This window comes from Haliotis rubra, unplaced genomic scaffold, assembly GCF_003918875.1.
Source record: "Haliotis rubra isolate DU_JTF1 unplaced genomic scaffold, ASM391887v1 Scf422, whole genome shotgun sequence".
NCBI lineage: Eukaryota > Metazoa > Mollusca > Gastropoda > Lepetellida > Haliotidae > Haliotis > Haliotis rubra.
The window spans coordinates 494,558-508,427 of NW_025767105.1; the positions used below are offsets into that span (position 1 = coordinate 494,558).

At 40.3% G+C, this 13,870-nt stretch overlaps 1 protein-coding gene across 2 annotated transcripts in view; it reads left to right on the forward strand.

Moving 5' to 3' along the window:
• Positions 1-13,870, forward strand: part of LOC124288684 — a 72,599-nt gene that overhangs the window by 35,533 nt on the left and 23,196 nt on the right. For both annotated transcript variants that reach the window (XR_006901507.1, XM_046725253.1), the window contains exons 21-23: positions 787-970; positions 1,540-1,734; positions 2,150-2,260. Coding sequence is in view for 1 of the 2 variants with exons in the window: in XM_046725253.1 (XP_046581209.1) it covers positions 787-970; positions 1,540-1,734; positions 2,150-2,260 (490 nt within the window). In the remaining variant the exon portion in view is untranslated. The remainder of the gene's footprint in view (positions 1-786; positions 971-1,539; positions 1,735-2,149; positions 2,261-13,870) is intronic.

Sequence of the window (13,870 nt, forward strand, 5' to 3'; positions counted from 1 at the left end):
AAAGAGTCGTCGTGGAATCCTAAAGGATCGGGGTTTCGTGAAGTCTAAAGTCGATAAGGGGTTTCCACAATGAAGTCGTGAAAAGGTTTCGTAAAGTGGAAGATGAAGTGGGATCTGATAAGTGGAATGGAATTAAAGGTTTCTGTGGAAGATGGGGTTCGGTTTCACGATGACTGAATTAAGATCGTGAGGATAAGGTCGGGGTTTCAGAATCTGCAGGTCAGTGGACAGTCAGTGGTCAGTCAGGCCACCCACCACATAATGTGCTGATGTATCAATGAGATATGTGTTCTAGTTACGACAAACATTTACTTACATGTACATGTGTGACTTGGCAGTTCCTGAATACGCCATTATTCATCCAAGTGTCTCACCATCAGACACCCGTGAAGATCCGGGTTAGATTTGGTCTTCAGCCACCCATGCTTGTCGTAAGAGGTGACAAACGGGGTCGAGTGGTCAGGCTTGTTGACACATGTCATCATACCCCAATTTCTTAGTTACAGACTGCACCATATAGATACACTATTCACCTATACCTGTCTCACACTACCCCACACTATGTCTCACCACCAGATACACTATTCACCTATGTCTCACCACCAGATACACTATTCACCTATGTCTCTCCACCAGATACACTATTCACCTATGTCTCACCACCAGATACACTATTCACCTATGTCTCTCCACCAGATACACTATTCACCTATGTCTCACCACCAGATACACTATTCACCTATGTCTCTCCACCAGATACACTATTCACCTATGTCTCACCACCAGATACACAATACAGAGCACAGACGAAATGCGGAAGGAGCTGGAGCGACGGGCAGCCATCATCTATCACACATCGCGGCCCAACTCTCCTGACAGTGCTATGCTGGAACCCCCGGCGCGGGAACCTACCCCCCTCATCTACACCAGCTACAGGCCAGACACGCCTCTGGATACCCCCAAACCAAAGGTAGTAGCAATATCTTCGATTGAGGGAACATTCTTGGCACGTTTTTTTACATGAATGAGTGAGTGAGTGAGGTTTTACGCTGCTCACTCCAGCAATACCAGCAGGCATCCACAATCAAATCCAGACATTCAGAGTGATGACTCAACACTTTATCCACTAGGCTTGTTTGGTCTAAAGTTAGATATTGCCAAACATGAAGGATAGTGTGATCCATTTTGTTCGAGTAAAACATGTTTATGTAACATTGATGCCATTTCCTGTTCACAATGGCACAAGGCAGGATGACTGTCCCGGTCATCTAAGGCACCTTGTTTAGTCTGTACAGAGTGGCAGCCCATGTCTGGTAAAGGGCTAACACCTAAATCACTTTGAATCAAGCTGACAAAGTGGGATATATCTCAATTACTGTTCAATGCAGCAATCAGGCCAACTCGCACCCCTCATGATGTCAGAGGACAAAAGCAAGTGAACTAGATATGTTCTGCTGGTTTGTTACTACACATATTCTGACTGTTTTGCTGAGAACATTGTTCGTTGCATGACCGTATTTGAGCAGGAGCCGTTTACAGTTACAGAGTCACCGGCCACCAAGACCGATGTCATCCATCCTGAAGGAGAAGCTGGACCTGAAGCTGGACATGACCCACAGAGCACAGTCAGCTAGGGTAGTGCGAGACCAGTATAGGCACCCAGCATCGGCAGGAGCAACACTCGCAACATCACATTCAGCACATCATCTCAACAGGCAGGACAACTTCACCAAGGTGTGTCACTTGTGGACAATCAGGGTGTAGAGATTCAGTATGGCTGCCGTATGCTGACTTCTTAGTATCACAAGATGCTACCCAGTGTTCGTGTGTGGTATTCAGGAGAAAAATCATCAGTATGAAGACCTGAATTGTTCACATGGACCTGACCCTAGTTTCAACAGAGCAATTTGAGTGCTAACATGATTGTAATTACCATACTTTAACATAGACTTATGATAGTCATAGCGATAAGATCACTTTGCAGAACGAGGTCCAGCATGCTGACTCTTTTCAGGTTCATTGCTTTTGCCAAACTGACTGACCAGTAGACTTTAAATCTGACCTAAATGTGTTAAGTGTTTTAGACTGTGGTATATACTTCATCTAAATGATATGTCTGTAGGTAACTGGTGTTTGGTCTATTTCTCAGGCAGTACAAAACAGGAAGAGTAGGACAGCAGTTCGACAGATACTGGATGACTGTGTGAGCCTGGCGATGGACATCGGTGATGGGGATGCAGAGGAGGAGGAAGAGGTGGAGGTAGGTGCTGGTGTCACACATACAGGAGAGATGTCTTCACTATTGTTGGTAATGACCAATAATGGGACATATCTTCTATGGCAGGAGCAGTGATGGGACATAACTGTGTCATGCGCTATGAGGGGAGGTAACTACATCATGACCCATAAAGGGAAATATATAAGTGATCGATTCACATATGCTTATAGTGTATTCTCATGCTTCACACCACTTTACCTACTGATATTTACATAAAACCTTGGACATGTACACCCAAATATCAACGGAAGAATGGTGTACACAAATGTCCAGCTTCCTAAATCCTGTCAGTGTCAGCTTTATGCTGACATGTTGACACTGGTTACAAAGACTTGGTTTGGTGAAATGTGTTTGCCCCAAAGCAGACTCTCACAGGCTACTTTGATGACTTGTTGTCTATACATTCTGCCCTGTGTAGGTGTTAGAAGACAATGATTTGGACAATCAGATAGCACAATCCTATCTAATGAGTAACGATAAACTATGATACCAAATATTTTGACAAGAAAGCGAATTTAGGGGGTCCAAAGTGTCTGTAATTTTATATATAACTTTGAAAATATGTGGTCTTTGCTAAAGAAAGCTTCTGACATTGCAGAGATGGTGAGGAGAGATGGGCTTTATTGCATGGTATAACTCAGGGTATAGCTCTAGAGAAGTAGGAAACCACTGATGAATCACATAAACCTTTGGAGGGACTGTACTAATGTAAACCAATAACTGAAGTCTCATACACAGCACTTAGCTGCTGCTATTTCAGCTATACCAGGGCCGGTACACCACACTCCCCAGCTGCTACTTCCACTGTGTGTCCAAGATGTGATTTTGCTGGAATATTGCTAAAAGCGGCTTAAGACCTCACTCATTCACATGCTATACCAATCACAACACATTATGTAACATACACAAATAAATACTAGTGTGCATCATGAAAATAATGCGTCACCAAATAATGCGAGTATAGACCCTTGGATTAAAATGTATCATGATTTTAGTGAGAGATGCTTTGCCTTTGACCTATTAAATCTTTCAAAGGATTCCATGATAGTGTTAAGGGTAACAGTACTTTGAATATTATTATTTGGTGACTGCACAATCTCTATTTTCAACTTGCTTGTGTTTGAACTTTCATAAAGTCAAATGTTGTATTTTTGGTATATATTAGTACTTGGTAATAACAGATATTCAAATGGTAGAACAAGTATGTATGGATGACAACTTCTTTTATTCTAGAGCACGACGATACAGGTTCTTGTATCGTTTTCAAGTATGAATGAACATTCATACTTGAACAATCTTGAAACATTCAACATTCATACTTGATAATGATACAAGAACCTGTATCGAAACGTCGTGTTCTAGAGTAAAAGAAGTTGTCATCCATATATACTTGTTCTATCTGACTTCCAACGTCTAAGGGGCGGTGGGGTAGCCTAGTGGTTAAAGCGTTGGCTCATCACGCTCGTCAAGACCCGGGTTCGAATCCCCACATGGGTACAATGTGTGAAGCCCATTTCTGGTGTCCCCCACCGTGATGTTGCTGGAATATTGCTAAAAGCGGCGTAAAACCAAAACTCAGTCTGTCAGTCAGTCAGTCCAACTTCTAAAATGGCACTCAAAGAAGATATTGAAATGGGTGTCACCAACAACGATTGTACAGGCTCCAAGTGATATTGCACAACCATGTTGTGGAATATTGTTACTACATTTGGGCTTTGGGGTTTTGTTATTAGAAGAGTATTTGACAAGGTTGCCAGGAACAAAGACATCATCCTGTACAAGTGGTGATTATTACGACTGCACACTGAGACCAGGACCACTGTGTAAATCTAATGTTAGTTACATCGTTTAGTATATACTTTGTTACATATGTCAGCGTTACTGCCCATGTGCATTCAATGAACCTCACTGACAATATTATCCCATATGTAGAGATGAAAATGCATCACCTTGTTATAAGTGATCAAGACACTCATTTTTCATATCAATTTCACCATTTACATGAAACCACAGATGTACAGTAAACTGTAGTTATAATGAACTCAAAGAGACCACTAAGTTTGTTATAACCATAGTTTATTATGTACTTTTCAACTACTACAAATATACAGCAAGTGGCCTCCTCATCATTGTATATGTGTTTGTTATAAATGTACTTTACTGCCTATAAAATAATGACAACAACAAATGGAAAGAAGGATGTCTGCAGGTCTTACTTCTGTTCTGAATTTTGGTCCACACACGATATGTCCAGGATGCTGTCACATAGCAGAAATATAGCTGGGAATGGCATGAGACAGGGTCTGTCTAACAGGGCCCTGAACTGGGTAGATGGTTACAATGTGTGGCATGAGACAGGGTCTGTCTAACAGTGCCCTGAACTGGGTAGATGGGTACAATGTGTGGCATGAGACAGGGTCCGTCTAACAGGGCCCTGAACTGGGTAGATGGGTACAATGTATAGCATGGATTGTCACTCATACCATCAACCACTTGTTTATCTCATCATTCCCAACCTAATTATTTATGATGCTATTTGAGATGCAGTGACACAGTTATGGTACAGCCATAGCGTAAAACAATGTTCTCTCAATATTGCACTTATGTCTTTTGAAATTACTTACAATTAATTCTTAATATTAACTACGTATGAAATATCCTTGAATTTTTCATCAGATTTTCTGAGGTAGTTTTCAATGCTGTGTAAATGAAAAGTATTTACAGGTTCATGAAAGGTTTGAGAAATATGTGACTAAAATATGTTGATCCAACATTTCCAGATAAGAGCCTCTGTGACAACACTACGTGTATGTATACCACACACTGTATGTCTGTGCTTGTTTAGCCCTGTCAGGGTAGTTTACTTTATTGTAGCTTTAGCTTAGAAGTTCATATTTGTCCTCATAAATCTCCCTCAACGGTAGTGTGTGCTGTACAGTGAAATTGAAATGAATCTCTGCTGTATTGAATGTTCCGTACTACTGTGTAGGAGGTAACATCACAGTGAGTGTCAGGTCATTGTATTAGCCATTTGTGTGAAGTCAGTCAGGAAACTGTACAGTGAGCTGTATATTTTATAGGGTAGTAAAAGATTAATTTACATTTGTAGTAAAGAAAACCATTGAGTTTTTTATTGAAATATTTGAGCAATATTCCATTCAATTTAAAAGTAATGTTATAGGACAGACAAGGACATTTCTTTCACAATTGATAAATCTATTATTATGTGAAAATGTATGTCTCTATTTAGTTGTCAAAACTGAATAATGCATGTGTACAAAATTTCTGTTTGAAAATATGCTGCTTTACAAATATTACACCACAAATATACAATTGGTAGTGTGACGTTATCAGTCGTAGATTGTGAAGTCCTCTACTAATACAAATGGATGGTAGTGTGACGTTGTCAGTTGTAGATTGTGAAGTCCTGTACTAATACAAATGGATGGTAGTGTGACGTTGTCAGTTGTAGATTGTGAAGTCCTGTACTAATACAAATGGATGGTAGTGTGACGTTGTCAGTTGTAGATTGTTAAGTCCTGTACTAATACAAATGGATGGTAGTGTGACGTTGTCAGTTGTAGATTGTTAAGTCCTGTACTAATACAAATGGATGGTAGTGTGACAAATGGATGGTAGTGTGACGTTGTCAGTTGTAGATTGTGAAGTAGTGTGACAAATGGATGGTAGTGAGATGTCAGTTGTAGATTGTGAACTCTGTCCCTGAAACTGTTGGCCTATGTATAACTACCATATCTGTTAATGACCTTTTGCTGAGTAACTGGGCTAATCATTGTTGTAGTGTCTCTGTTTGTTATGATCATGTCGTTATACATTGTCTTCTGTCTGTCATGTCTATATCCATTTTGTCTATCTGTTTTGTCTATTGTCCATCGTGTCTTTCTATTTTGTCTACTGTCCATCGTGTCTTTCTATTTTGTCTACTGTCCATCATGTCTTTCTATTTTGTCTACTGTCCATCATGTCTTTCTATTTTGTCTACTGTCCATCATGTCTTTCTATTTTGTCTTCTGTCCATCATGTCTTTCTATTTTGTCTACTGTCCATCATGTCTTTCTGTTTTGTCTACTGCCCATATGTTTTATCTACTGTCTATCATGTCTGCCTACTGTCTATAATGTCTGTCTATTTTGTCAACAGTCTGTCATGTCTTTCTGTTTTGTCTACTGTCTATCATGTCTGTTTTGTCTACTGTCCATCATGTCTTTCTACTTTTGTCAACTGTCTGTCATATGTCTATCTGTTTATCTACTGTCTATCATGTCTGCCTACTGTCTATAATGTCTGTCTACTTTGTCAACAGTCTGTCATGTCTATCTGTTTTCTCTACTATCTGTCATGTCTGCCTACTGTCTATAATGTCTGTCTACTTTGTCAACAGTCTGTCATGTCTATCTGTTTTCTCTACTATCTGTCATGTCTGCCTACTGTCTATAATGTCTGTCTACTTTGTCAACAGTCTGTCATGTCTATCTGTTTTCTCTACTCTGTCATGTCTGCCTACTGTCTATAATGTTGTCTGTCTACTTTGTCAACAGTCTGTCATGTCTATCTGTTTTCTACTATCTGTCATGTCTGCCTACTGTCTATAATGTCTGTCTACTTTGTCAACAGTCTGTCATGTCTATCTGTTTTCTACTCTCTATCTGTCATGTTCGCCTACTGTCTATAATGTCTGTCTACTTTGTCAACAGTCTGTCATGTCTATCTGTTTTCTACTATCTGTCATGTCTGCCTACTGTCTATAATGTCTGTCTACTTTGTCAACAGTCTGTCATGTCTATCTGTTTTTCTCTACTATCTGTCATGTCTGCCTACTGTCTATAATGTCTGTCTACTTTGTCAACAGTCTGTCATGTCTATCTGTTTTTGTCTACTATCTGTCATGTCTGCCTACTGTCTATAATGTCTGTCTACTTTGTCAACAGTCTGTCATGTCTATCTGTTTTCTCTACTATCTGTCATGTCTGCCTACTGTCTATAATGTCTGTCTACTTTGTCAACAGTCTGTCATGTCTATCTGTTTTCTCTACTCTCTGTCATGTCTGCCTACTGTCTATAATGTCTGTCTACTTTGTCAACAGTCTGTCATGTCTATCTGTTTTATCTACTCTCTGTCATGTCTCGCCTACTGTCTATAATGTTCGTCTACTTTGTCAACAGTCTGTCATGTCTATCTGTTTTATCTCTACTATCTGTCATGTCTGCCTACTGTCTATAATGTCTGTCTACTTTGTCAACAGTCTGTCATGTCTATCTGTTTTCTCTACTATCTGTCATGTCTGCCTACTGTCTATAATGTCTGTCTACTTTGTCAACAGTCTGTCATGTCTATCTGTTTTCTCTACTCTCTGTCATGTCTGCCTACTGTCTATAATGTTCGTCTACTTTGTCAACAGTCTGTCATGTCTATCTGTTTTATCTACTCTCTGTCATGTCTGCCTACTGTCTATAATGTCTGTCTACTTTGTCAACAGTCTGTCATGTCTATCTGTTTTATCTACTCTCTGTCATGTCTGCCTACTGTCTATAATGTCTGTCTACTTTGTCAACAGTCTGTCATGTCTATCTGTTTTCTCTACTATCTGTCATGTCTGCCTACTGTCTATAATGTCTGTCTACTTTGTCAACAGTCTGTCATGTCTATCTGTTTTCTCTACTATCTGTCATGTCTGCCTACTGTCTATAATGTCTGTCTACTTTGTCAACAGTCTGTCATGTCTATCTGTTTTCTCTACTATCTGTCATGTCTGCCTACTGTCTATAATGTCTGTCTACTTTGTCAACAGTCTGTCATGTCTATCTGTTTTCTCTACTATCTGTCTGTCATGTCTGCCTACTGTCTATAATGTCTGTCTACTTTGTCAACAGTCTGTCATGTCTATCTGTTTTCTACTTCATCTGTCATGTCATGTCTACTGTCTGTATATAATGTCTGTCTACTTTGTCAACAGTCTGTCATGTCTATCTGTTTTCTACTATCTGTCATGTCATGTCTGCCTACTGTCTATAATGTTCTGTCTACTTTGTCAACAGTCTGTCATGTCTATCTGTTTTCTCTACTCTCTGTCATGTCTGCCTACTGTCTATAATGTCTGTCTACTTTGTCAACAGTCTGTCATGTCTATCTGTTTTATCTACTCTCTGTCATGTCTGCCTACTGTCTATAATGTCTGTCTACTTTGTCAACAGTCTGTCATGTCTATCTGTTTTTTCTCTACTATCTGTCATGTCTGCCTACTGTCTATAATGTCTGTCTACTTTGTCAACAGTCTGTCATGTCTATCTGTTTTCTACTATCTGTCATGTCTGCCTACTGTCTATAATGTCTGTCTACTTTGTCAACAGTCTGTCATGTCTATCTGTTTTCTCTACTCTCTGTCATGTCTGCCTACTGTCTATAATGTCTGTCTACTTTGTCAACAGTCTGTCATGTCTATCTGTTTTCTACTATCTGTCATGTCTGCCTACTGTCTATAATGTCTGTCTACTTTGTCAACAGTCTGTCATGTCTATCTGTTTTCTACTACTCTGTCATGTCTGCCTACTGTCTATAATGTCTGTCTACTTTGTCAACAGTCTGTCATGTCTATCTGTTTTCTACTATCTGTCATGTCTGCCTACTGTCTATAATGTCTGTCTACTTTGTCAACAGTCTGTCATGTCTATCTGTTTTCTCTACTATCTGTCATGTCTGCCTACTGTCTATAATGTCTGTCTACTTTGTCAACAGTCTGTCATGTCTATCTGTTTTCTACTACTATCTGTCATGTCTGCCTACTGTCTATAATGTCTGTCTACTTTGTCAACAGTCTGTCATGTCTATCTGTTTTCTCTACTATCTGTCATGTCTGCCTACTGTCTATAATGTTCTGTCTACTTTGTCAACAGTCTGTCATGTCTATCTGTTTTCTCTACTATCTGTCATGTCTGCCTACTGTCTATAATGTTCTGTCTACTTTGTCAACAGTCTGTCATGTCTATCTGTTTTCTACTATCTCTGTCATGTCTGCCTACTGTCTATAATGTCTGTCTACTTTGTCAACAGTCTGTCATGTCTATCTGTTTTCTCTACTATCTGTCATGTCTGCCTACTGTCTATAATGTCTGTCTACTTTGTCAACAGTCTGTCATGTCTATCTGTTTTCTCTACTATCTGTCATGTCTGCCTACTGTCTATAATGTCTGTCTACTTTGTCAACAGTCTGTCATGTCTATCTGTTTTCTCTACTATCTGTCATGTCTGCCTACTGTCTATAATGTCTGTCTACTTTGTCAACAGTCTGTCATGTCTATCTGTTTTCTACTATCTGTCATGTCTGCCTACTGTCTATAATGTCTGTCTACTTTGTCAACAGTCTGTCATGTCTATCTGTTTTCTACTATCTGTCATGTCTGCCTACTGTCTATAATGTCTGTCTACTTTGTCAACAGTCTGTCATGTCTATCTGTTTTCTACTATCTGTCATGTCTGCCTACTGTCTATAATGTCTGTCTACTTTGTCAACAGTCTGTCATGTCTATCTGTTTTCTCTACTATCTGTCATGTCTGCCTACTGTCTATAATGTCTGTCTACTTTGTCAACAGTCTGTCATGTCTATCTGTTTTCTCTACTATCTGTCATGTCTGCCTACTGTCTATAATGTCTGTCTACTTTGTCAACAGTCTGTCATGTCTATCTGTGTTTCTACTATCTGTCATGTCTGCCTACTGTCTATAATGTCTGTCTACTTTGTCAACAGTCTGTCATGTCTATCTGTTTTCTCTACTATCTGTCATGTCTGCCTACTGTCTATAATGTCTGTCTACTTTTTCTCAACAGTCTGTCATGTCTATCTGTTTTCTCTACTTTGTCAACATCTGTCATGTCTATCTGCCTACTGTCTATAATGTCTGTCTACTTTGTCAACAGTCTGTCATGTCTATCTGTTTTCTCTACTATCTGTCATGTCTGCCTATGTCTGCCTACTGTCTATAATGTCTGTCTACTTTGTCAACAGTCTGTCATGTCTATCTGTTTTCTCTACTATCTGTCATGTCTGCCTACTGTCTATAATGTCTGTCTACTTTGTCAACAGTCTGTCATGTCTATCTGTTTTCTCTACTATCTGTCATGTCTGCCTACTGTCTATAATGTCTGTCTACTTTCTCTGCTATCTGTCATGTCTATATCTGTTTTGTTTACTATTTATCAAATCTGTCTCTTTATAGCCTGCACAAAGATTTTTATATAGTAGGATATAGTATTAGGCGCCGTCCGTCCGTCCGTTCGTTCGAATTGGAATATCTTAAGAACCGTTGACTGAATTCTTTTCATATTTGGTACCTAGGTTCATCACAGGAAAAGAAAGGCACCAGTCAGGTTTGGTGACCTTGACCTTCATTTCAAGGTCACAAGGGGACTTTAATGTTTTACCCTTGTCAATGAGATATATCAAGAACCGTTTACTAAATTTTCTTCATATTCAACACCAAGCTTGATCTAGGGAAGGCGCAGGGCCCAGTCGATTTGGGTGACCTTCACCTAATTTTCAAGGGCGACACTTTGAAGATTTCAGCATGTTAAGCTGCATGTTAAGCTTGTCAGCGAGATACCTCAAGAACCGTTCACTGGATTTTCTTCATATTCGACATCAAGCTTCATTGAGGGAAGGCGCAGGGCCCAGTCGATTTTTGGTGACCTTCACTTAATTCTGATAATCACTGATGTCAGTTATAAATATTTATAGAAAACTATGACCTCATGTCACAGGTCCACCGTGCTGAACTGCAGAGTTTCATCCCTTAGTCATGACAGGATCCATTAGTCATGGAATTGATTGCCAAATATGCCAAAGCTATGATGTGATTGAAATGTAGTTTAAGGCAGTGTTAAACTCAGAACCAAAGAACAACTTATCATTCTAAGTTAGTCTAGGCAATGCACTGGTAATTACCAGTTGTTGACAGGTAACATATAACTTGGAACTTGAAATTCAGTCCTCTCAAAATGTGACAGAAATATGATTTCTGCATACCTGAGTGATCTCAATATATTGTTAACTGTACTAAGTAATAAACCATCATGATGACAAATTTCTATTGTCATTTAAGCCACTGGTTGGTAATGTCAAGTATTGCTACATTCATCATTCATGTAGGGCTGAAGTCCACAGAACTGCTCAGATTCGTGGGTGGGTGCTGATTTCCAGATTGAGTTTTACCCTAAAATTGGATTTGTACAGAACTGACTTGTCAAATGAATTGATATACACACAAAATCAATCAATAATTAACAATTTGTATTGAAACCCACAGTTTCAGGGTCAGAGTAACAACAGTGGTACAATGGGTCAAATCAGCAGCAAGAAGGAAAAGGCCTTATAACTGTGTACTATACATATGTGTACTGACGAATGTCCACAAGTTGTCACTGTCAAATGTCTTGAAAGAGGCATGAGTTTCATTCTTGAAGTTGGACTCATGTTGGAAGCTGATGGTAAATTTTGTTTTCAAATGGGTGTCTGCTCCACACTGGGCAAGTCAAGAAGGCACAGGTCTTGTCATAAAAGGCCCCAAATTGACCTTATCTCAGTCCTGCATGATATAGGTACAGCCTTCCTTCAAGAAATTGTCACCTCATGAAACCTTCCCGGTGATGAATGTCCAGGTGTTGTTGACAAACAATCAAGGGAGGTATGTTTGACTTCATATATCACACTTCAGGTGGGCCACTAGATATTGTACAGGACTCTTCCACTAGCAATTTTCAAGACTTACAACAATGTCCACTGCCATATAACACAGGCCACAGACACTTGACAACAAGAGTTGGATCTCTCAAAGTGTCTCTTTATTGTTTTTCATTCAGTGATTAGTGTTTTCACTGGGATAAATGACAGGTTGCCAGGACTAATATATTGCAGCAGGCAGTAAACAAATGACTGGACACACAGTCTAGTCTGTCTCACAGTCCCTGCACCATGCTATGTCCCTTCCACCCAACCATTTCTGTAATGCAGAAGCCCTATATGAATCAGGTCCACATTTCCACAGGTTCAGAATCTCTGAGCTCACTGGGTCTCCTTTTCAATTTAAATGGAGGTATTTGTTTCTATCAAATTATATATATTCAGAGACTGAGCATTTGTCAATTGCAGCACCAGGAGGTGCCAGGCTGTCTGTCTCCCAGGTTCCTATATCAATACAGCGTGGACTTAGGCAAAGTCACTGAGGGTCCCCTTGTTGTGATCAACTGCAGCAGTAGCAAGAATTGGGCTGCTCATGATATGAGATCTCTCCTCAATGTTCCACCAACAAAGACTTACTTTGTAGATCAGATGTACATACTACAGCCAGGATCAGTCTAACTGTAGGGTTTGCCAGTCATGCAAGAGAGACTCAGCTTAAGGGGAAGAGAGATACAGATTTAGTTCTTAGTATTTGCATGGTTAATGACCTATCTGTAAGTCTTATCACAGTTCCTCCAAGTGATGGTTCATTTCATTTTGGGTCATATTTCATGTCTATGTACAATGACATACATTTGCTTATTTCGACGGCCTCTTCAAGTCTCTTTGTCTATGCTTGTGTGTCATGACTTGTCAAGGAAGGGGGGTGATCCAGTCCTTGCCCAGACACTCAACCACTGACATTGGCGAGTTTATTGTTCATCAAGTCCTGGTGCAGATTCCTTCATGTCATGTGTACATTTCTTATTGTGTTTACCTGCCTCCTTCAGTTGTAGGTGGCAATCCAGACGTGGTCTCCACAGTGTTTGAGCTCTTGTAGCTGCCATGTCTGTAGAATTATGGTTAGTGGAATGTGAGAGGGGTTATATGTACATTTCATGGTGTCAGTGCACATGTCACGTACATGTCATGTAAGCAACAGTGTTTTCAGCATGTTTGTAGTTAGTTTACAGGGCCTCCTGTCATGTTTATCACACATACTTTAGGATAATATATAATTAGTATCGACTGCCGCATGCTGTAATATGTGTACACAATATCCAAGCACGTGCTTTTGTCACATAACGTTATTGAGCCTGCTGTACAATTATACTCTGTTGTGTGGTAAGTGCCAGCATATTTACATTTGTTGAAGAGGTCGAGTCCAGGTTAATGACTGGTCCTGTAATGTAGGAGGTGGGTGGGCAAGGGAGATGGGGGTGGGATACAAATGACAGCGGGGCTATCACCATTGTGAGGGAGTGAGTGACTGGTCCTGTAATGTAGGAAGTGGGTGGGCCAGGGAGATGGGGGTGGGAGACAAGGGCGGGCTATCACCATTGTGAGGGAGTGAGTGACTGGTCCTGTAATGTGGAGGTGGGTGGGCCAGGGAGATGGGGTGGGAGACAAGTATGGGAGACAAGTGACAGCTATCACCATTGGGCTATCACCATTGTGAGGGAGTGAGTGACTGGTCCTGTAATGTAGGAGGTGGGTGGGCCAGGGAGATGGGGGTGGGAGACAAGTGACATCACCATTGTGAGGGAGTATCAATGTAGGAGGTGGGTGGGCCATGGGGGTGGGAGACAAGTGACAGCGGGGGCTATCACCATTGTGAGGGAGTGAGTGACTGGTCCTGTA